We start from the raw sequence: 22,359 nt of genomic DNA, 5'->3' as shown, positions 1-22,359 counted from the left end.
TCTAACTAATAAATTAAATATATATGCCCAATTACCTTATCATTAGTCACATCCATTTCACAGCTTTCACATATTGTGGATATTTATTATCAGTTCTATTAATTAATAAAATTCTTGCATTCGAAGCAAGTAAGAACATCACACACACACACATATATATATATATATATATAATCAGGTGAGAACCAACTTTAACCTTGTTAATTTGTGAATTTCAGTTGATTAGATAGGCTTAATAATAGCACTCACAATGTAGAAATCAAGTTATTGGGGTGGAGTTATTGGACAAACCACATGCAATATCGTAATTAAGAAAGCATGGCATAGTGAAAATAAATAATGAAGGCTAACAGCAAAAACCTAACATAGATGGGATTCGACTAAAATGTCGTATTCTCAGACCGATCCAACCAATATCTAGCAAGCATGAATCACGTCCAAGGAAAGGTTTTGCCAGCCAAATATTATACAATAATAATAATATATGAATTTATGATGCTGTTTTAATTATTATTATTTTTTTTAAAAGAAGAGAGAGACAAACAGACAGACCAATATTGCCTTTGACATCACCCTAAAGTTATTTACGAACTACAGTTGGTCCAAGGCATCATCATATCACACCTCTTTCTCTCTAGTCTTCATCTATAAATAGAACTATTCCCATAACTTCAATTCATTCAACAATCTCTCAACATATATAATTAATTATAAGCACTCTGATCTTCTCCAACTACACATTATTATATCGTAATGGCTGCAACATATTTTTCACAAATATTTTCAATGGCAATCATACTTCCACTTCTAGCTTTGTGTCTCCTTCCTCAACATGCACAAGCCGAAACTAGGCACTATGAGTTCAATGTAAGTTCACCTAATTAATTATATATATTTAGTACCATTTTCACTGTTTCCCATTAAGTGTGTTTAATTACTGTTTGCTTTCATCCTTAATTACCACTTGTAGGTCACCATGCAAAATGTGACTCGACTGTGCCACACAAAGAGCATGGTTACGGTCAATGGCAAATTTCCAGGACCTCCGATTCTAGCTAGGGAGGGTGATCGCCTATTAATAAAAGTCAATAATCATGTTGCTAACAATATTTCGATTCACTGGTATATATAGATGATACATATTTTATATTGTTATTAGTAAGCATAATTGACAAATAAATACTAATATAATTTTATTTTAAAAAAAGGCATGGAATTCGGCAACTTCGCAGTGGATGGGCAGATGGACCAGCATACATAACGCAATGTCCCATTCAAACCGGTCAGAGTTATGTATATAACTACACCATTGTTGGTCAAAGAGGGACTTTATTTTGGCATGCACATATTTCTTGGCTTAGAGCAACAGTTTATGGTCCTATTATTATCCGCCCGAAGAAAAATGTTTCTTACCCATTCGTCAAACCCTACAAGGAAGTACCCATCATCTTTGGTACGTAATTACTATCATAAATATAATAACCAATTATTTATATGATCGAATATTAGAAATGTAACAATTAGGTAGGTGGTAATTGTTTAATTTACAGGTGAATGGTTCAATGGTGATACTGAAGCCATAATTAGCCAAGCTTTACAAACAGGTGGAGGTCCAAATGTCTCTGATGCCTATACCATCAATGGACTTCCCGGACCTTTATACAATTGCTCTGCAAAAGGTTTTAATTAATTTTATTTTCCCCTTAATTATATTAATTGTCACCATTATATTGATAGATGTTGAATTATTTTCTTTTTTTATTTTAACAGATACATTCAAGCTGAAGGTGAAACCTGGGAAAACATATCTTCTTCGTATGATCAACGCTGCACTGAATGATGAGCTTTTCTTCAGCATTGCAAACCACACTCTCACAATAGTCGATGTGGACGCAATTTACGTCAAACCTTTCGAGACTGACACAATTCTTATATCGCCAGGCCAGACCTCAAATGTTTTACTAAAGACCAAACCTCAATTCCCAGGTGCCACATTTCTCATGACAGCCAGGCCGTATGTGACAGGCCAAGGAACATTCGATAACTCCACCGTTGCCGGCATTCTCGAATACAAATCTCCCCATCATCATTCCAACGTCTCAATCAAGAAACTCCCGATGTTTAAACCAATTTTGCCAGCCCTAAATGATACTTCTTTTGCTTCCAACTTTTCTAAGAAATTGCGAAGTCTTGATAGTCCTTCGTACCCTGCTAAGGTGCCACAGACTGTGGATAAACATTTCTTTTTCACAGTGGGGCTTGGGACGAACCCTTGCGACAAAAACCAAACTTGCCAGGGTCCTACTAATGCAACCAAGTTTTCTGCTTCAATTAACAATGTATCTTTTGTGCAGCCTACCACAGCCCTTCTGCAGGCGCATTTCTCCGGCCAATCTAACCATGTTTATAGCCCAAACTTTCCAGTTAGTCCCTTGCACTGGTTTAATTACACTGGAAATCCTCCCAACAACACTATGGTCAGCAATGGAACAAAAGTTATGGTTTTGAATTTTAACACCAGTGTTGAGTTGGTGATGCAAGATACCAGCATTCTTGGCGCGGAGAGCCACCCTCTTCATCTTCATGGCTTCAACTTTTTCGTGGTTGGACAAGGTTTCGGAAACTTTAACCAAACAAAGGACCCAAAGAATTTTAACCTTGTTGATCCTGTTGAAAGAAACACTGTGGGTGTCCCCGCTGGTGGTTGGGTAGCTATTCGATTCTTGGCTGATAATCCAGGTTTGATATTTATTTTTAACTAGAATTTTCATGTATACTGATGTGTGAGTAATGATAATTTTAACATTAGAAACATTTAACTTATGCTGCAATGAGCGTAGCCTAACCAAGTTGGTCAGATGATTGACTTGAAGTTACAAGTTAGACTTTGATCAGCTATAGACAACTTATACTGATTTATCTCATTACTTATCTAGTGCACAATCTCGGAATACTGACTGCGAGTTTGCTCGTCACCCAAACTTAGGTTGCAATGCATGTATAAATATTGTAGTTAACAATGTGTTAATGTTTTGATGATGATTAATATATATAATTAATGATGAATATATATAATAGGTGTGTGGTTCATGCATTGCCACTTGGAAGTGCATACAAGCTGGGGTTTGAAGATGGCATGGCTTGTATTGGATGGAAAGCTTCCCAACCAAAAGCTCCTTCCTCCTCCCTCTGATCTACCAAAATGTTAGTTGATCACCTGGCCTGGACTGGCCTGCATGCAACATTGGTATCATATCCACGGAGTGTTATTCTTTAATGTGCAGAATTTGAGTTTTCTTCCCCTTTGGACCGGCCTGTTTCTTTCATTTATTTTGAATTATTTTTTGTAAAAGCTGACTCGATCACCTCAACTACTCTCCAATCTTTTGTATTGACAAATGTTTGTAATGGTTGATATTCATTGAATAATGTTTCACGCAAATGAATAGTTGCATTTCGACTCTACATACTGCATCTCAACTTAATTACATTAACTGTGATCCATTCTTTTAATGATTTTCTGATTATTTATTTGAATTAAAAAAAAAAAATTTATTTCCACATGCACGAAAAATATATATCTCAAACACCGCGGTGATAGCCATCACAATTTGTCATTAATTTATTTTTTTTTTAATCACAAGACAGCATACCAAACATTATTTCAATCACATATTAATTATTCATAAAAAAAAGTAATAAAAGAATAGCACCCACAGCAAATATAAACTCTTAAAATGGTCTTGTCAAATAGAATCATAAAAATAATTAATTTATTAGACAATTCAGTTGAAGCTAGATCCGTATATACTTAATGCGGTATTTAAAAAACCTTAGGCAATTCAATATATAGATCTCTAGCGCAGCTAGGACAACAACTAACAACTGACAAATGATGATAATATATGCATATATAGACTTGATAAGTAAGTATTAACGGTTGGATAATATAATGATGGGTACAGGGCAACCATTTGCCTGCACCATAATTCCGTCTTCTAATTCATGCTTCCTAACCAATTCCCCCATTCCTTCCTCAACTTCCTCACTCTTCTCTTCATTCTTTTTTTTGACCATTTTTATATTCTCCAACTCCTCATATTCTTTCTACTTTAAGCATTTTTTTTAACCCGGAAAACCGATAGTCACTATTCGAGATTCCCTAAAAATGTGTATTGGATAAAACCTCACTCATATCGCAAATTATGCCCTGGAAACGTGTTCACCGTGAATGGTGAACACAAGTCCAAATGACGTCGTGCTTATGCAAAAATAAATAAATAAATAAATAAAAATCGCGGATGTGGAGTTAATGCCGCGCGTTTGATCAAATTATGAATTTTCTGTTATGAGATTATGAATGTAATGTAAATTCATAATCTCATAACAGAAAATTCATAATCGCATAAAAGTAAAATATTTATTAAATTATGAATTTTCTGTTATGAGATTATGAATGAAATGTAGATTCATAATCTCATAACAGAAAATTCATAATTTCATAACAGAAAATTCATAATCTCATAACAGAAAATTTATAATCTCATAACTGAAAATTCATAATCTTATAACAGAAAATTCATAATCTCATGGTTTCAAAGTGAATGTGTAGGCATGGTTCCAAAGTGAATGTGCAGGCATGGACTCATAATTTATGAATGTCCGTGATTTCAGACGGGAATGCGTAGGCATGGTTCCAAAGTGAATGTGCAGGCATGAATTCATAATTTATGAATATCTGAAATCATTGTTCACCTCAAATTAAATTGAAACCGCGAAATGTGAAAATGAAGAAGAAAAGTCACGCAATTAATTAAAAAAAAAAAAAAAAAAAGATAACGGTGTATACTAACACCGCTGGAACCGTGTTCACCATGAATGGTGAACACGGTTCCATGGCATAACTATTGCACTCATATGTAATAGTTTGCAAACTACCAAGAGACATAACTAGCAAAAAGGCCCTGTGCAATGGACTCCACCAAGACAATGTTTACAAGAATTATTTGTACAATTTTTGTGTTATTTGTAATTAAATCTCTTTCTATTTATAAAAATAAAAAAAATTAGGGAAAAAATCACAACTACTTTAATATTGATTAATAAGTATAATTTTTTTATATTATTGGAAAATTCTACAAATGCGGAAATGCACCATGCATACAATGTAACAACATAGTTCAGAACGATACAATTTTTTATTTTTTTCTTCTACCTTTTTAATTCTTTTTTTTTTTTTCTTTTCTATCTTCTCCTTAGATGACGTACGGTAGAAATCTAAGATCAAATTAAATGTCTTTTTAGAGAAGTTTAAGAAGAGAAATAGGTAGAGTGGGTAAAAATATTTAAAGTATATTTATTTATTTAAATATTTCAAAATCTTGATACAAATGATAATATTTTATTATAATGCTAAGGATTTAATTTTTAAAATTTATTGGTATTAGGTAACAATAAATTTAAGTCAAAAACTATGGCTGTTGTGAGCAATAATTTATCAGACGACCTTGAAGAAACTTGTTAGGTTTGTTGTATTTATGAATTGAACATGGTTGTTCAAATTATAGGTCTATATAATCTATGCCACCAACCATATCAAATTTCAAACCAACGCACTAACTATATATCTATAAGGAGATTTTTTTTTTTTATCGACCTATTTTGTTGGCTTCTTTCTAAAATTAAAAAAAAAAAAAAATTAATCAGATCAAATAGTTAAAAAGGAAAAAAGAAATAAATAATTGTTTTTTCAAAATTTTTGTTGAGTACTACTGACCCTATTAGAATAATGTAGTATTTGTCCATAACTATTTTATCAACCAACTGAATCACAAAGAGTCACTACTATCCCACTTAGGCTCAAACTCATGACCTCCAATTTCTAAACATGTGGACACTCAAAAATGTTTTACTCTCAAGTATCCAATAATGCATAATATTATACTACTACAACTTAACATAATTAGTAAAAAAGATAAATCTTATCTAATAAAATTATGGATTTTTTCCCCTGTTAAATTAATAACTTAGAGACCAATTTATTTTTAAATGATGATGGAAATTTTCCTAGTGACACAACTTTATTCCTAAGGTTTTTGTAAGTATTGTTCAAGAAATGGTAATTAAATATTTTTCAATCAAAATTATGAAACATATTATTTAAATTTAAATGTGTAATTTTGTATTGAATTTATTATTTATTATTAGAAAATAGTAATTTTATCAGGATGTAGAAAACAAAAATAATAACGGAGTAAAATATAGTTGAGTTGAGAGAAAAAGTCCTCAGGCTGAAGGAAGCATAAGGGCATAATCAAGAGTCAAGACAACAGAAGAGAATACCTACTTAAAGTTGTCCGGGCCGGAGTTACCAAATACCCATCGCGCTTTCTTTCTTTTTTTTTTTTTTTTTTTTTTTTCTAGATCCCGCCCGACCCATCTCGCCGGGGACGCCGTCGTAAAACTCTTTACGCCGGGGTCTCCGCTTCCGCCGCCGGAGACGACGACCTAGATTGCCAGAATTTCAATTGAAATGAAAATGAAAATGGCGCGTGGTTGCCGGTTCTCTCTCTACGTCAGCGTCGTCGTATCGGCCATCGCTTTCATTTACTTCTCGACGGTGTTTGTATTCATAGACCGGTGGTTCGGTCTCGCGTCCTCGCCCGGAATGCTAAACGCCGCTGTCTTCACCGTCTTTGCTATTCTTTGCGTCTCCAACTACCGCCTTGCCATATACACTGACCCGGGTCGGGTCCCCGCCTCATTCTTACCCGACATTGAAGATCCTCATAACACAATCCACGAGATCAAGCGCAAGGTCTTCTTTTTTCTTTCTTCCTCCATTACATTTTTCGTGATTATGCGTTTTCCTGTTTCTGTTATGTTGATATTAGCTGAAATAGAACGAAAGCAGAACATAGGAATGTTCCTGTTAAAGATCAATTTCATTGAAATAGTAAATTAATCTCTTGCATATTCTTTCAATTCGGGGAGAACTTTTATTTTTAACGTTTTTGTAAACGGCCATTTTTTTCTTTTTCTTTAAAATTTGTGTAACTGGTTCGAAATTAATCCTTTATTTGACCGTGGAGTGTTTCATTTGCTGATTTGAAAGGATTATTGAATTTTTGGTAGGAAAAGCTTTGGTTTTGTGGTGCTTCATGAGTTTTTCATTTTTGTCTATATTATTTGATAAAGCTGTTATCTAAAAGAATGGCATTGCTTGTATTTCATCTGTTAAAGAGCCTTCTTTAATACGTGCACAGGAAGAAGAAGTAAATGTCCTAAGTTATGTTGCTCTTTAATTAATTAATTTATTCCTCAAATATCGAATGGCAGTATAATGGGCAATTCAAGGCACTCGAAAAGTTCATAATTTGCCAGAGCTCTTTCTTTTTGGGGCATCTAATGAAGCATTTTGAATTTGAGGAAGTTGAAAATCCATAGATCATGATAGTCATGATGTGTCTTTTTTGTTTGTTTGTTTCATGTTCAAATCTTCGGTCAGTTATATTGCTATTGGCTTTGAAGGGCAGCTGCATTTGTTATTTCTTAAATCCCTTCTACTGGCAGTCTAACACTTCATGAACCTTAAATCGACAATTTTCCAACATTTTTGGAAATTAACATTCTCAACATTCCTTCGAACTCCAATTCAGTGTATTGGCCTATTGGGCAAGGGAATATTTTTGTTATCTGTGATAAATCTACCTTCTATGATTCTATGGATACCAATTAGCCTCTATTGCATGGAATGTGAACTTGTTGGACCTGATTTTTGTTCTCTCTTACCATGAAATCTTTTGTAGGGTGGGGATTTGAGATACTGCCAAAAGTGTGCCCTCTATAAGCCACCTCGTGCCCATCACTGCCGTGTATGTAACAGATGTGTTTTACGAATGGTATGGCTGGTATATGATTTCATAAAAGCCTTTTATAAATTTCCATGATAATGTTTCAAAGTGCAACCTATTGAATTGTAGGATCATCATTGCGTATGGATGAATAATTGTGTGGGCCATGCAAACTATAAGGCGTTTTTCGTCTTTGTTGTCTATGCTGTTATTGCATGCCTATATTCACTGGTGAGTTAGTAATCTTTCTCTTTGTTGCCTATTGCTTTTTCCTCTTCCTTCCAGTAAATCCCTCATTTCCCTTGTGTCTTACATGTTTTAGTCTGGGCCGTGTTATGGGAAACATGTTGTTGTCAGCCTTTGACTTACTAATGGGACATCAGAGATGTAAAACTTTCACTTTTATTTTCAAGGTTCTGCTTGTTGGTAGCCTAGCCACTGAATCTGACGAGGATGAGCTGCAGAGTAGAGGCTCTGACAGAACTGTATATGTAATGTCTATTCCAAATTTCCAATCTGTTTGATCCTAATCTTGTGGGCACTTTGCTAATTAACGATTTCCTGTACGCTGTACCAGATTATTTCAGGTCTCTTACTAGTTCCCTTAAGCCTAGCGTTGACATTTTTTCTTGGATGGCATATCTACCTCATTTTGCAAAACAAGACTACAATTGAGGTTTGTTGATCTAAGGTCTATATTTTATTCTGGTTCATAAGTGGCCTGTTGAATTTGCTGAGAGTTACTCTTTTGATGCTACATTCAACAGTACCATGAAGGTGTAAGAGCTATGTGGCTTGCTGAAAAGGGGGGCTATCTCTATTCGCATCCATATGATCTTGGTGCATATGAGAATATTATATCAGTAAGAAATTGCCTCCCCTTATCTTTTAATCTTCCTGCTTCTCTTACCTTCCTTGTTAATGAAGACCTGTACTTTTTGCTTGAATTCAAGGAGAACACACCAACTTTGTTGCATATGGCTTCAATCTTTTGTTTGTCTGGCAGGTTCTAGGCCCAAATGTCCTTTGCTGGCTGTTCCCCACAACAGGACACATAGGATCTGGCCTTCGCTATCCCTCTGCATTTGATAAAACAGCGAAGGCAACAGCATCATCACAGTAAGCGTGTGATGAGATGCAGAGCGTGCAAGATATACATAAGGTGACAAGTGCAGATATTAATGGAATTTGGGTTTCGTGTGAATGAAAGTATCTAACTCTTGTATTGGGAATAGCTGTGGCGTGAAGCGGCTTGTGTATTACTGATGGTAAGAGGTGTTTGTGATGGGTTGTCGTTGATTCTGCTAAGGTTGCAGGCTGCACATGGTAGGCAAAGATAGCAGAGGAGAAAATGATGGACTCAGTTTTAGAATTAGGCGGTTTTGTTCTAGTTGGAAGAAATGTGAATCTTACGTACGTACACCACCATGTACAAAAATGAAAAAACTACCCTTTCAAAGCTCTAACTCAGGAGGCGATAAAAGCTCAAATGGATGATACTCATCATCCATCCTGTAATCTCTGTGACCTCACACATTTGTATTGGCATTACCATCTTGTTCATACTCCAACTACTCATTGTTATTTAATCAATATCACTATTTTTTTTTTTTGAGTGACGAGAAAACTCTCAGCTATTATTCGAGAATATGCATTGATTTAACTTTGTCTTGTGACTTTAGCCTGCCGGCAAAAGACTATAAGAAAGTATACAGGTTTATAGTTGATTGACTCAAATCGTCAATAGCAGTTCCTATTAATTTAATTGTATGGATGGATGGGAAAAGCAATTGGGTTTTGCCACGGGAGAAAGGCGTGGGCCCACCAGGCCAATAATCAGCTGCCACGCAATAGAGGCCTCGTGGGTTTGAGGTGATCCTATCCTAGTCAGCAACAATATAAAGATGCAAAATTGCAAACCTTCCATTCTTAAAGCGTACATCTCACTTGATTACGGAAATCTTGAGAGCTTTTTGGTTTTCCTTTTTATCCTACTTATCCCCACTATTCTGTTCTGTTAGCATCTTTATCTTTGGAGTGGATTCGGAATCTAAGACTACTTCTAACTTAGTTATAATTAGTAAGTAACTAAGTAAGTTAAACAAATCAAAGTCATTATAATTATTATTATTATATGTAAATCCATAAATAAACCAATAATAATACAATATACAGAGATTAGACACACGCGCCGACAGCATGGTGTGGACATGTGCTGCTTCTTCTTCTTCATTTTTTTTTTTGTTTTTTTTTTTTGGGGTACTGAAGATAATATTTATTCCTACTTTCCTAGGATAGGTGATTTGAAAGAACCACAATACAATACAATACAGCTCTCACCCAGCCAGCATCCCACTGACTCTGTCTTCACAAAACAGCCGATTTCTGCTATTCCATCGGATTTGTTGACCGGTTTTGGGTGAGACAATCCGCTTGTTGTGATCACTTCTCTGGACCCAAACTTCCCTTCTTTTCTGAGACGTAATGGAGCAAGGAAATATTGATTCCCCAACTGAGGTCACCAGGTTTGGGTTCTTGATTTCATTTCTTTTCTTTTCAAGCTTTCTCACTCGCCTTCAATTGCATGCTTTCTAGTTTCTAGTTTCTACTTCATTTCATTCTTCACTGTGTAATGCTTTTTTGATTCTGGAAGCTCTCAAGTACTTTGCTTTTGAGGATATGATGATCGATTGGTTTTGTAGCTCTTACAGATCAGACGGATCTGTTTTCTTGAATTGTGTTCCCCCATTTTTGCCTTGTTTCTTGGAGGAATGGGATTAAGTCCACGGAAAAATGTCTGATTTGTTGTAAAGATTGAAACTTTGTGTGATTCAGAATCCCGATTTCTTTATTTAGAACTAAATTTTTTTTAAAAAAAAAAAGTGTAGTCATCTGCAGAAAGAGGGCTATGCCAGTGATGTCTTAATAGTTAATACACCATTGCTTCTTGGTTAGCTTGGTGAATCTAACCTACTAAGTTTTATTGGCGAAAATCTGAGCTTTTATTGCACTACTTAATCCATCTTCCTTAACTTCCACTTAATTAATTGTGAAAATTGGTTATGGCTTATCCTTCTGTGGAAAAATGATGTCACTTTCTCATATTCCTTTTTTGGTGAACATCCATATGGCAGTAAACACATGGGTGTGGTGATACATGCCAGCCTTGCTTGCTTGAACAAGAAAAGGAAGCTTAGAGCTGAACAACTGGGCATGCCTCTGCCAAAGCATATGTGTGCTGATCAAAGCTTTGTTACGAGATATAGCTCGTTAGTTAACAACCAAGACAATGAACTTGAAACCCAGTCTGGAAAAGGGAGCAATGGTTTTATTGAAGACATTGATTGTGTCATGTCTGGTGAAGCTAAAGTCGATGATCTTGAATTTCTGAAAGCATGCCCGTCGTCTAACTGCCCTTCCACTTCATCGGCTAACTTGGGTAGCAGTTGGTCCAAGGATGCCTTGTATTCTTTGGAGAGCAGATCAATGACAAAATCAGATTCACATAGAACAGAACGAACGCATGTCAGTAAAGAATGTGATTCTCTGGATCAGAATTTTGGATGGCATCGTTCTTTGAATTACGAGGACCATCTATTGGACTTTGAAAGCCATGTAGAGTGCAGTTGCTCGGAATGTGGAAATGAGAACATTGAAACGTGTACAGATAAGGAACTTGAAGATATGTTATACTCAAATGGTATCGCCCCCGACAATTTTGTTCTCTCATCAGGGAGATGGGAAGTTGGGCAAGGTATATATTTTGTTCTCTGAAATTGTGAAAATACTCATAACATCTCTATGCAACTCAATTATCTGAATAGGAACCTAATATTATATCCTTTTTGTTGAACGCAGACACTCAAGAAGGTGCAAAAAAACTAACAATTGACAAAGAGTTTGAGCAGTACTTTGGCATGCTTATGTTGTGATGAAAATCAATTGTGTGAATATTAGTATGTCCTGCAACAAGGTAACCAACCAATCTGAAACTGAATTTTGTACATCGCCCGATCCATGTATGTATGCTTTTCTTCTGTTTCAATTGCTTACTGCTTCTTTCTGGTATCTGCTCTGCACCTTTTATATATGTATTTGTTTCTTTCAAATTTTAGCACTTAATAAACAAGGGATGATTGTGAAAGTGGACAAGCTAAGGGTAGTAGATCAAAACCCCATTCAGTTTTCATATTGTGAAATCGCCTCACTTTTCTGCTAACATCTATGTAAGTGTAGGCAACAATTAATAGTAATGTATAATGAACATTATCATAAACATTATGATAATGTAAGTTTTCATATGTTCTGTAGCTAACTAGAATTCGGAGAACTTAGTCAAAAGCATAAATTCAACTTCCACAACTAGAGTGTCATTAACTAGGAAACCTTTTGTAGCACTCTCCAATTCGTCATGGTACATAAAGTTGGAAAAGCCATAGGCTGTGAATTCTGCAGGGGCGCCAAAAGAATATTCCACTGCACAATTTATTTATGAATACATAAGATGGAGGAATAGAATAGAATAGGACAGGACAGATGAAGTATAAAAACGACTCAACAATATTAACTCAAACTACTATATATATGTACAAATGATAAGTTGGATATGAGCTGAGAGCAAAAGGGTAACCTTGTCTTTCTTTGTGTTCACTGCTGTTCAATTGATTGCACATCCGCAACTTATACTTTGCATATAATTTTCTACCCTGATCTTTAAGCTTTGATGAATCAACCAGCTCCAGAAAGAGGGACAAACATTTGCCCTTTGCACTTGAATGTCCACTGGGATGGGCTTGCAGCTTCCTGCCCGCAGCATTTTCAATTCTTACACATTACATTACTTAAGGGGATTTTATAAATGCATATATGCATGCCAAATCATATATATATTGACCAAAGTAAAAAGGCACAACGTAACGTAGGTACCATTTGCTTCCTTCAATGGTGAACTCATCAGATTTTATGACAAGGTTCTTTTTTGATGCGCAGTTGTTTATTCTCCATGTGTAAGTTTTGCTTGTTGGATCTTTCACCATCGAAAGATATTCACGTTTTGTAGTATTGGAAATGACAAGAATCTCAGCTCCAAATGCACATGTATCATCAACTAGATATCCATTAGAGGGATCGTTAAAAGTGGACAAGGTGGACAAGGGAAGTAGCTGATCAAAGCCCCATTGAGTTTTCATATAGTGAAACCGCCTCACATCTTACATATGCATAGCACCATGAACAAAATTAACATAATAACAAAGATTATTGCTTAAATTTTGTACAAATATATATAAAATTTCTGGCCAGGAATAATTGACACATATCTATATATGTACCTTGGATTGACAAATATTTATCCAGAACATGATCATAAACAAAGAGACTAAACTTAGCCTGAACCTCCCATCCCACGGGATAATTATAGTATCAACAATTTGTAAGTAGAGGGAGATATAACCATCTCCATTTGCCTTCTTCTTTTTTCCCTTGGGATAAACACATAACTTCCTACACCAAGTATAGCACATAATAATTAAAGCGCTAGAGTTAAGAGGTTATATTATACAATATATGAAAGCGCTAAACTATAAATATAGTGGGGTGTACCATTTTATAGTGGGGTGTACCATTTTTTATCACAGGCCTGAAAAACTCCAGATTCATGTTTCTCGCTCCCTGTTTCAGAGAGTAAAGAATATATCATAAATATGAAATGAGCCGGCGGAATATCCCTTTTCAACATTTCGACTCCTCTTCCTGCAGTAGAATTCATGTTTCCAAACGTCTGTTTTGCACTTCTCTGATCTAGGGTTGGGTGTCAAAGCGGATATATATAGACAGATAGGCGTGTTATTTGCCTATAAAAGGGTATTCTATATATAGTGTGATGCAAACTTATTTCTTTTTTCAATTTTCAATGTGGGACAAATGTTGCATATAAGTTTTCCTACATCTATTTTTCAACTCAAATGGGTTTATTTTGAAAATTAATTTTTCATTTACTAATTATCCGTTTTGAGCGTATAATATATCAATCTTTTCGTCTCACTGCGAAAAACTCAAATCTACGTTGACCCTACTCAAATTAGAAGTGGACTCCACATATATTTGTACCACAAAATAGTCCCTTAAAATGCATAATGGTTGTAAACTAAAAAGCTAAGGGATCATTATTAAGTAGATTGAATTAAAATAGTTTTTGTTTAATTGAGTTGATGAATATAAAGCAACTAAGGGTGTGAAAGAGGGCAATTTATATCTTGCACCAATGCGCACATTGCATTGTGCACTCTAGTGCAAAACAACGTTGTTTTATACTTTTTTTAAAAAAAAAAAAATTTGCTTTCTGTGTCAGCTGTTGAGCATCCACATTTGTGGATTATATGGAGTTATTTCAGAATTAATTCTCCCCATCCAAGATAATAGCTAATGTGGGGAAGAATTATTTGAGAAATAACTCTCCTGCAAATGAAGGGAGAATTCAGAAATGGTGAGACCCACCACAAAAAGTAAAATAAAACACCACTGGTGACAGCCACGCGTGCAGTGCACGCGCACAGCGGGCGCGTGCAGTGCACGTGCCCATCTGGCGCGTCAGGCGCGCCTGACCGTCTTAATTTTTATTTTTTTTTTAAATTTAATTTTCTTTTTTTTTTCCCTTTTTTTTTTTCTCTCCCCTCCCATATTCTCTTTCCTAATCACTCTTACATTATCCCCCAATTCTCCCCAACAAATGTGGATGCTCTAAGTTCTTAAAAAAAATCTCATGTTTTGAATATGTAAATAATTGTATAATAGAATGTACATAATTGCATAACAGAATACACATACTCTTTTTTGAAAAGATAATACACATAATCTAACATAATACATAATACACATGAACTCTTAACATAATACACACGAACTCTTAACATTATATACATAAACTCTTAACATAATACACATAATTTTTTTGTTACGAATGTACATAATTGTATAAAAAAATGTACATGATTGTATAAAAAAATTGTACATAATTGTATAAAAAAATGTACATAATTGTATAACATAATGTACATAATTACATAACATAATATACATAATTATATAACAGAATGCACATACACTATGTCGCGTCAACTCTCCACATAGCTTAACAAAATGGCGTCATTTAAAAAGGTGCGGGATGCATATTGCTATATGCGCCTTGACACACGGTATAACGATTTGTGAAAGAGGGTTGGGGAAGCCTTAACCTTTGCGGTGGGGCGAGTTAGTATTAAAAAAAAATTTGGCCCATGAAAAAGTGGGCATAGTGGGCTTGTGGGATGCAAGTCACTTTGCAATATGGGGTAAATGAGCCGAGTCGCTCGCGAGCTACTCGTGAGCGGTTCGATCAAAGCTCGATTCGAGCTCGAGTCGTGCTCGAGCAGCTCATTTGATAATCGAGCTCGAGCCGCTCGCGAGCCGTATAATATATAATATTTATAATATATAATATAACATAATATAATTATAATATATAAAAATAACAATTAAAAAGTTCAAGATCAAACTCGAACGCAAGTTCAAGATCGAGTTCGAGCTCAAACAATCGAGTTGCTCGAGCAGCTCGAAAATTGCCGAGCTCGAGCCGAGATTCCATTAATAAGCTCGAGCTCGAGCCTGCTCAGGCTCGAGCTAGGCTCGGCTCGTTTATACTCCTACTTTGCAAACCGGCTAAAATTATTATGCATGACAATTTATTTATATCATGGATCCGAGCCCACATAACATTGTAGATTCTTTTTTACAATATGAATAACTATTACGTTATATGTTTATTAAAATTTTACTATATATTTCACAATTAATTTAACAATTTCAATAAAATATCAAAATTACATCGACATATGCATACCCTTTGTTAAATATTACGGCTTTACATATTTTGAATTAATAGTTGTATACTATATACCTAAGCAATTGATCGTATACGAGTTTAACTAATATAACATATAATACTAATTTATTTTCTTCAATCTTATCTTCTTATATATATCAAAAAGAGAGAATAGGGATCAAAAAGATCGAGTTAAAACAATATATATAATTAATGGTTTTTTCCCTTTGTACAATATAATAAATTATTATTGAATAGCGAGAATTTCATTATATTTTTCGTATACTGGGATAGAGAGATAGTTAGCAATAATTATGTAATTATGTCATAATAAATCATTAGTTTTTCTTTGTAAGTTTGATTGTCAATAATTTCAAGTACAGTAACAGTGTTAAATAAAATCATATTACATAATCCAGAAATTGTAGCTAAAACTCTGAGAACTTAGTCAAAAACATAAATTCAACCTCCAGAATTAGGGTATCATTAAGTAGGAAACCTTTTGCAGCACTCTCCAATTGGTTAAGGAGCATAAAGTAGTAATAGCCCCATCTGGTGACCGCAGGAGACCCACCAAAAAAACATGTCGCTGCACAATTTATTATGTATGAATAAATCAAATATAGGACATATCAGTATAAATTAAATTAAAAACCAAACAAATATATATATATATATATGTATGTGTGTGTGTTTGAAGTCAAACTAGAAATTAAATGATATGTTGGATTGGAGCGAAAGGTAACCTTCCTTTTCCTGGTCTTCTCTTTGGTCCAATTGATTGCAGATTCGTAACTTATACTTGGCATATAATTTTCTATCATTAACTGTAAGATTTGATGAATCAGCCGACTCCAGAAAGAAGGACAAATATTTGCCCTTCGCACTTGAATCTCCTCTGGGAAAGACCTTCAACTTCCTGCACGTACATACTTTAATTTCTTACACATACATTACTTAACGGGATTTTAGAAATCCCAATTCATATATATATATATATACCAAAGTAAAAGGACATAACGTATAGTAGCTAAGCTAGGTATGTTATGTATGTACCATGTGCTTCCTTCAATGGTGAACTCATCAGAGTAAATAAACTGTTGGGTCTTTTTTGATGCGAAGTTGCTTATTCTCCAAGTGTATGTGTTCTTTTTTGGATCTTTCACCAACGAAAGACACTCGCGTTTTGTAGCATTGGAAACCACAACAATCTCAGCTCCAAATGCACATGTGTCATCAACCAGATATCCATTGGAGGGATCGTTGAAAATGGACAAAGGGAGTAGCTGATCGAATCCCCATTCAGTTTTCATATAGTGAAACCGCCTCACTTTTCCTCCAGCATCTATATATATAAAACACCATGCAGGAAAACATAATAAGAAAGATTATTGCTTAAATTTTGTACGTATATATGTATATATACTTACATACCTTTGACTGTCAAATATTTATCTTGAACATGATCATAAACAAAGAGACTAAACTTAGCGTAAACTTCCCATCCTGGAGAAAAATTATGAGTATCAACAATTTGTAAGTAGAGGGAGATATGACCATCTCCATTATCTCCATTATCTGCCTGCTGCTTCTTCTTTCCCTTGGGATAAACACATAACCTCCTACACCAAATAAATATAATATAATTAAAGCGAGGGCGCACGCTAGAGTTAAGGCGTTATATATAGTATATATGAATGAGATCGAAATCCTCCTCCTCAATTCTATATATAATAATTAGCAATAAGTTAGTTAAAACAAGATGAGAGTGGGGCTAGGGCCAAGCTAAGCCAGTGTACCATTTTTTATCACAGGCCTGGAAAACTCCAGATTCATGTTTCTCATTTCCTGTTTCAGAGAGTAACGAAAATGAACGTATCATAAATATGAAGTGAGCTGGTGGAATATCCCTTTTTAACATTTCGACTCCTCCTGCAGTAGTAGAAACATCCATGTCTCTAGTGTTTGAACTTCAATTCTCTGATCTGATCTTGCGTTAAGTTGGGTGGTGGCTGTAGGGGGATTACTGTTTGTACTGTGAAATTAATAAGTGGCAATTAATTTAAGGCGGATATATAGCTAAGGTACTATATACGTGTGTGTAATTTGCCTAGCTTTATATATAACATATTATATATATATATATAGCTGCGGGCAATATATATAATATAATGGGGTTGGGTGGGAGGATTACTTTTCCAAAACGCAATGATCGAACTTCTGAGGATATGATTTGGGGAAGGGATCACTTGCACACAAGGCATTGAATAAATTAATAAAGGATTGCTTCCATCTCATCTCCAGGATAATAGATGGATGATGTCTCATTCATCCTTATTAACCAAATGTCAAGAATTCGATTATTCTTCCAAAAGGTTGAACCGCAACTCTAATAGCCCCACACACTCCGACCCCACAAAGCATATCAAGAATTCTATTATTGACTTTAGATATGGAGTAATCTTAAATTTTCAAGTCAAATAATACATATGGTTCAATTTAATAATTTTGAACTTAATTTTTTATTTTTTAAAAATACAAAATAATACTCTTTATTGTTTTTGGGTTATGAGACAAGTCGAGCGATTTTTATTGTTTGGCCCAACTCAAGACAATCCAATCCAAATGGTAAACATTCATTATTCTATGGACAATGGTCCACAAATAAAAAATACATTATTTGTATATATAAAATACAATATTTGAGTACTGAAGACGTGTGAACCAAAGACCGAATCCATTTTTATTTGTATCATTGTCTCATTATTTGTATCATTGTCTGAAGACGTGTGAACCACACTATCCTATCAATTTTCAATTTTCTTTACTAAGCAATAAAGGTAATGAAACCAGAACTTTTGAATGTGATTTTCTGGATCAGAATTTTGGATGGCGTCCTCATTCTTTGAATTACGAGGACCATCTATTGGACTTTGAAAGCCATGTAGAGTGCAGTTGCTCAGAATGTGGAAATGAGAACATTGAAACGTGTACAGATAAGGAAGTTGAAGATATGTTATACTCAAATGGTATCACCCCCAACAATTTTGTTCTCTCATCAGGGAGATGGGAAGTTGGCCAAGGTATGTATTTTGTTCTCTGAAATTCTGAAAACACTCATAACATCTCTATTCAACTCAAGTTTAAATTTAAAAACCCTTCATTTTTTTTAATTTTTTTTTTTGCCTCAATAATCTGAATAGGAACCTAGCTAGCTAATCTCCTTTTTGTTGAATGCAGACACTGAAGAAGGTACAAAAAAACTAACAATTGACAAAGAGTTTGAGCAGTACTTTGGCATGCTAATTATGTTGTGATGAAAATCAAATAATGTGTGAATATATATTACTATGTCCTGCAAGTCTGCAACAACAATCACAAATTGAAATTTCACAAGAGTAGTACAGTAGCAGATCAAAAGTCTGAGAAGTTGGACAACACCATAAATTCAGCTTCAACAATTAGGGTGTCATTAACTAGGAAACCTTTTGTAGCACTATCCAATTGATCAAGGTTCATAAAGTTGGTATAGCCCCAGATAGAGCTTGCTGAAGAGCCAACACCATAAAAAGCTGAACCTGCACAATTTATTTATGAATATATAAGAGGAATAGAATAGGAGAGATGATGAGTATAACAATATTAACTCGATGCATCAAAATGATAAGTTTGCTGGATTGGAGCGAAAGGGTAACCTTGTGTTTCCTGGTGTCCACTGCTCTTCAATTGATTGCATATCCGCAACGTACGATTTGCAAATAATTTTCTAGCATGATCTTCAAGGTCTGATTAATCAGCCAACTCTAGAAAGAGGGACAAATGTTTGCCCTTCGCACTACTATATCCACTGGGATAGAGCTTCAGTTTCCTGCACTTCCTTGATTTCAAAAATGCCTGCTAAATCATATAGGCTTATGATCCCTTGAGAACACACCTCGAAGAAAAACTAAGAACTAATCTTAGTATGGATAGATCAAATTTTAAAAATATGTAAGGGTATTTTTGTAATTATCGTCAACCTCACTTTTTAAATATGCACTCTGTAACAACTAAATATGTAATTCTGGATAAATTTTAAAAAATTAATTAAATCTAAAAAAATAAAAATCAAAGCAATTAATTTTAATATAATGGCATTCAAATTAAAGCACCAATATGAACAAAAAATAAGAATAAAAATATGAGGGATATAGTAAGGAGGCGACAGATTAGAAGGTGACAAATAACGAAGGATAAGATGGAATGATAGGCGTTTTTAATTAGGAAATGTAATTTTTAATTGAAGGAGAGGTAGGGTAGTGACAGATGAGGGGGATCAAATGGAATAATACATTTAATTAGAAAATATTGATTTTAATTGAAGGAGAAGTAATCAAATCTCATAATTGTATTTTAAACAGTTATCAACTAAACAAAAATTATGATTTTGATTCTCATTTTTAGAGGTGTAAACTCATGAACCAAGCGCACCCTAAGATACCAAGGAATAGTTTGTCGTAAATTAGTTTTCCTTTTAATTTTTAAAGTTTGTTTACAACGAATTCCAAAATAAAATATAATATCTTAAATCATGAATTTGTGTGAATACTTGCGTCCATTAAATACTTTTTAAAATTAAGGAGGATTTTTAAAGTTTGCTTACAATTCAATAGTCGTAATGAAATATTATATTCCCGAAGAATACATGCATATTACACAGCAATATGATGAATGAAATCTATAGAAACAATATATATAATTGTAGCTAACTAGAATTCCGAGAACTTAGTCAAAAGCATAAATTCAACTTCCACAACTAGAGTGTCATTGACTAGGAAACCTTTTGTAGCACTCTCCAATTCGTCATGGTACATAAAGTTGGAAAAGCCATAGGCTGTGAATTCTGCAGAGGCACCAAAAGAATATTCCACTGCACAATTTATTTATGAATAAATAAGATGGATGAATAGAATAGAATAGGATAGGACAGATGAAGTATAAATAAGACCCAACAATATTAACTCAAACTACTATATATATATATATATATATATATATATATATATATATATATATATATATATATGTACAAATGATAGGTTGGATATATGAGCAAAAGGGTAACCTTTTTTTTCTTTGTGTTCACTGCTGTTCAATTGATTGCATATCCGCAACTTATACTCTGCATATAATTTTCTACCAAGATCCTTAAGCTTTGATGAATCGACCAACTCCAGAAAGAGGGACAAAGATTTGCCCTTTGCAGTTGATTGTCCACTGGGATAGACATTCAGCTTCCTGCTCGCAGCATTTTCAATTCGTACACATTATATTACTTGAGGGGATTTTAGAAATGCATATATGCATGCCAAATCATATATATTGACCAAAGTAAAAGGGCACAACTTAGGTACCATTTGCTTCCTTCAATGGTGAACTCATCAGAATATATGAAAAGTTGGTTCCTTTTTGATGCAAAGTCGGTTATTTTCCATGTGTAAGTTTTGCTTGATGGATCTTTCACCATCGAAAGACATTCGCGTTTTGTAGCATTGGAAATGACAAGAATCTCAGCTCCAAATGCACATGTGTCATCAACCAAATATCCATTAGAGAGATCGTTAAAAGTGGACAAGGGAAGTAGCTGATCGAAGCCCCAATGAGTTTTCATTTAGTGAAACCGCCTCACTGTTCCTCCAACATCTTATATATGCATAGCACCATACAGGAAATTAACATATATATATATAGTCGTAGGGTGTACCATTTTTTATCACAGGCCTGGAAAACTCCAGATTCATGTTTCTCGTTCCCTGTTTCAGAGAGTAAAGAAAATGAACGTATCATAAATATGAAATGAGCTGGTGGAATATCCCTTTTCAACATTTCGACTCCTCCTGCAGCTGCAGTAGAATCCATGTTAGGTTTCCAAATGTCTGTTTAATTTTTCACTTCTCTGATCTGATCTGCGGTTAAGGTTGGGTGGCAAGGCGGATAGGTGTGTAATTTGCCTTTATAATAGCTGCAGCCTGCAGGCAATGGGGGGAGGGATTACTTTTCGATAAGGCAATGAACTTCTGAGGATTTGGGGGAGGGATCACTTGTATATAGGATTTGGGGGAGGGATCACTTGTACACTGTGAATAATATTACTTCCGATCCCAAAAATTACAATTCAAATTCCTTATTATATATAGTGATGCAAATTTACTTCTTTTTCTAATTTCTAACGTGTGATAAATGCTACATACACATCTTTAAAAATTAATTAATTTCCCATTATTCACTAATTATCTGTTGTATTATTTTTAATATACTATATTTTGCATATTACTATATTCTTTTTAGTATATTAAAAATATATTTTGTATTCAGAGATAATACATTATTTGAATAATAAATAATACTTTCAGTATTCAAATAATGTACGTTTAATATATTAAAAATATTTTTTTTTTATAATTCGCACAGCACTGTGTGGACTAAGTTCAACCTAAAATTTTGTCAATAGTAAATGAGTAAATGGTAAACTATCTCGAATTTGTCATTTGATAAAATTCATGGCGAGAACTAAGTTTGAGAAACAAATATGAAAAGTCTCTTTCAAAAAAAAAAATTTAAACACATTTTATATTGAAAATAATCCTTTTTTATTTGAATAGGTATTTT

The 22,359-nt window shown here is 34.3% G+C and overlaps 4 protein-coding genes across 5 annotated transcripts; 3 read left to right on the top strand and 1 right to left on the bottom strand.

The window, feature by feature from the left end:
• Positions 1–678: 678 nt before the first annotated feature.
• Positions 679–3,454, top strand: LOC109159014 (laccase-17-like). Its single transcript, XM_019306991.1, has 6 exons — positions 679–867; positions 971–1,122; positions 1,209–1,453; positions 1,551–1,679; positions 1,771–2,739; positions 3,079–3,454. The coding sequence occupies exons 1-6, from the start codon at positions 754–756 to the stop codon at positions 3,207–3,209; spliced, it is 1,740 nt and encodes a 579-aa protein (XP_019162536.1). The 5' UTR covers positions 679–753; the 3' UTR covers positions 3,210–3,454.
• A 2,900-nt stretch (positions 3,455–6,354) lies between these two features.
• Positions 6,355–9,472, top strand: LOC109159017 (probable protein S-acyltransferase 16). The gene is made up of 7 exons (XM_019306994.1): positions 6,355–6,817; positions 7,809–7,901; positions 7,983–8,084; positions 8,267–8,344; positions 8,431–8,529; positions 8,621–8,716; positions 8,860–9,472. Exons 1-7 carry the CDS (start codon positions 6,533–6,535, stop codon positions 8,974–8,976), a joined length of 870 nt encoding a protein of 289 aa, XP_019162539.1. The 5' UTR covers positions 6,355–6,532; the 3' UTR covers positions 8,977–9,472.
• A 662-nt stretch (positions 9,473–10,134) lies between these two features.
• LOC109159020 (protein FAR-RED ELONGATED HYPOCOTYL 1) lies at positions 10,135–11,997 on the top strand. Its single transcript, XM_019306998.1, has 3 exons — positions 10,135–10,378; positions 10,988–11,607; positions 11,712–11,997. Exons 1-3 carry the CDS (start codon positions 10,338–10,340, stop codon positions 11,783–11,785), a joined length of 735 nt encoding a protein of 244 aa, XP_019162543.1. The 5' UTR covers positions 10,135–10,337; the 3' UTR covers positions 11,786–11,997.
• Positions 11,998–16,066: 4,069 nt separating this feature from the next.
• Positions 16,067–21,655, bottom strand: LOC109159016. Of its 2 annotated transcripts, none has more exons than XM_019306993.1 (5): positions 21,455–21,655; positions 17,146–17,333; positions 16,768–17,056; positions 16,458–16,630; positions 16,067–16,300 (listed from the first exon to the last, which is right to left on the bottom strand). In XM_019306993.1, exons 1-5 carry the CDS (start codon positions 21,607–21,609, stop codon positions 16,140–16,142), a joined length of 966 nt encoding a protein of 321 aa, XP_019162538.1. In that variant the 5' UTR covers positions 21,610–21,655; the 3' UTR covers positions 16,067–16,139. The 2 variants fall into 2 exon arrangements, with proteins under 2 accessions (XP_019162538.1, XP_019162537.1); XM_019306992.1 differs by lacking the exon at positions 21,455–21,655 and adding an exon at positions 17,511–17,813 and having other exon boundaries at positions 16,070–16,300.
• Between the last annotated feature and the right edge of the window lie 704 nt (positions 21,656–22,359).

The sequence above is a fragment of the Ipomoea nil genome, unplaced genomic scaffold (genome assembly GCF_001879475.1).
Source record: "Ipomoea nil cultivar Tokyo-kokei standard unplaced genomic scaffold, Asagao_1.1 scaffold2826, whole genome shotgun sequence".
Classification (NCBI taxonomy): Eukaryota; Viridiplantae; Streptophyta; class Magnoliopsida; order Solanales; family Convolvulaceae; genus Ipomoea; species Ipomoea nil.
Note: the sequence above shows the minus strand (reverse complement) of the source record. Positions and strands in the feature narration are given on the sequence as shown.

Bases quoted from the DNA above. Each gene is read 5' to 3' on its own strand.
- LOC109159014 (XM_019306991.1), top strand. From the start codon at position 754: ATGGCTGCAACATATTTTTCACAAATATTTTCAATGGCAATCATACTT. The intron at 1,123-1,208 runs GTATATATAGAT...TTTTAAAAAAAG, and splicing joins AACAATATTTCGATTCACTG to GCATGGAATTCGGCAACTTC. The intron at 2,740-3,078 runs GTTTGATATTTA...TATATATAATAG, and splicing joins ATTCTTGGCTGATAATCCAG to GTGTGTGGTTCATGCATTGC.
- LOC109159017 (XM_019306994.1), top strand. From the start codon at position 6,533: ATGAAAATGAAAATGGCGCGTGGTTGCCGGTTCTCTCTCTACGTCAGC. The intron at 7,902-7,982 runs GTATGGCTGGTA...ATTGAATTGTAG, and splicing joins ACAGATGTGTTTTACGAATG to GATCATCATTGCGTATGGAT. The intron at 8,345-8,430 runs GTAATGTCTATT...ACGCTGTACCAG, and splicing joins GCTCTGACAGAACTGTATAT to ATTATTTCAGGTCTCTTACT.
- LOC109159020 (XM_019306998.1), top strand. From the start codon at position 10,338: ATGGAGCAAGGAAATATTGATTCCCCAACTGAGGTCACCAG. The intron at 10,379-10,987 runs GTTTGGGTTCTT...TCCATATGGCAG, and splicing joins TCCCCAACTGAGGTCACCAG to TAAACACATGGGTGTGGTGA. The intron at 11,608-11,711 runs GTATATATTTTG...TGTTGAACGCAG, and splicing joins GAGATGGGAAGTTGGGCAAG to ACACTCAAGAAGGTGCAAAA.
- LOC109159016 (XM_019306993.1), bottom strand. From the start codon at position 21,609: ATGGATTCTACTGCAGCTGCAGGAGGAGTCGAAATGTTGAAAAGGGAT. The intron at 17,334-21,454 runs GTACACCCTACG...TATTTGGTGTAG, and splicing joins CAGGCCTGTGATAAAAAATG to GAGGTTATGTGTTTATCCCA. The intron at 16,301-16,457 runs GTTACCTTTCGC...TAAATTGTGCAG, and splicing joins AGAAGACCAGGAAAAGGAAG to CGACATGTTTTTTTGGTGGG.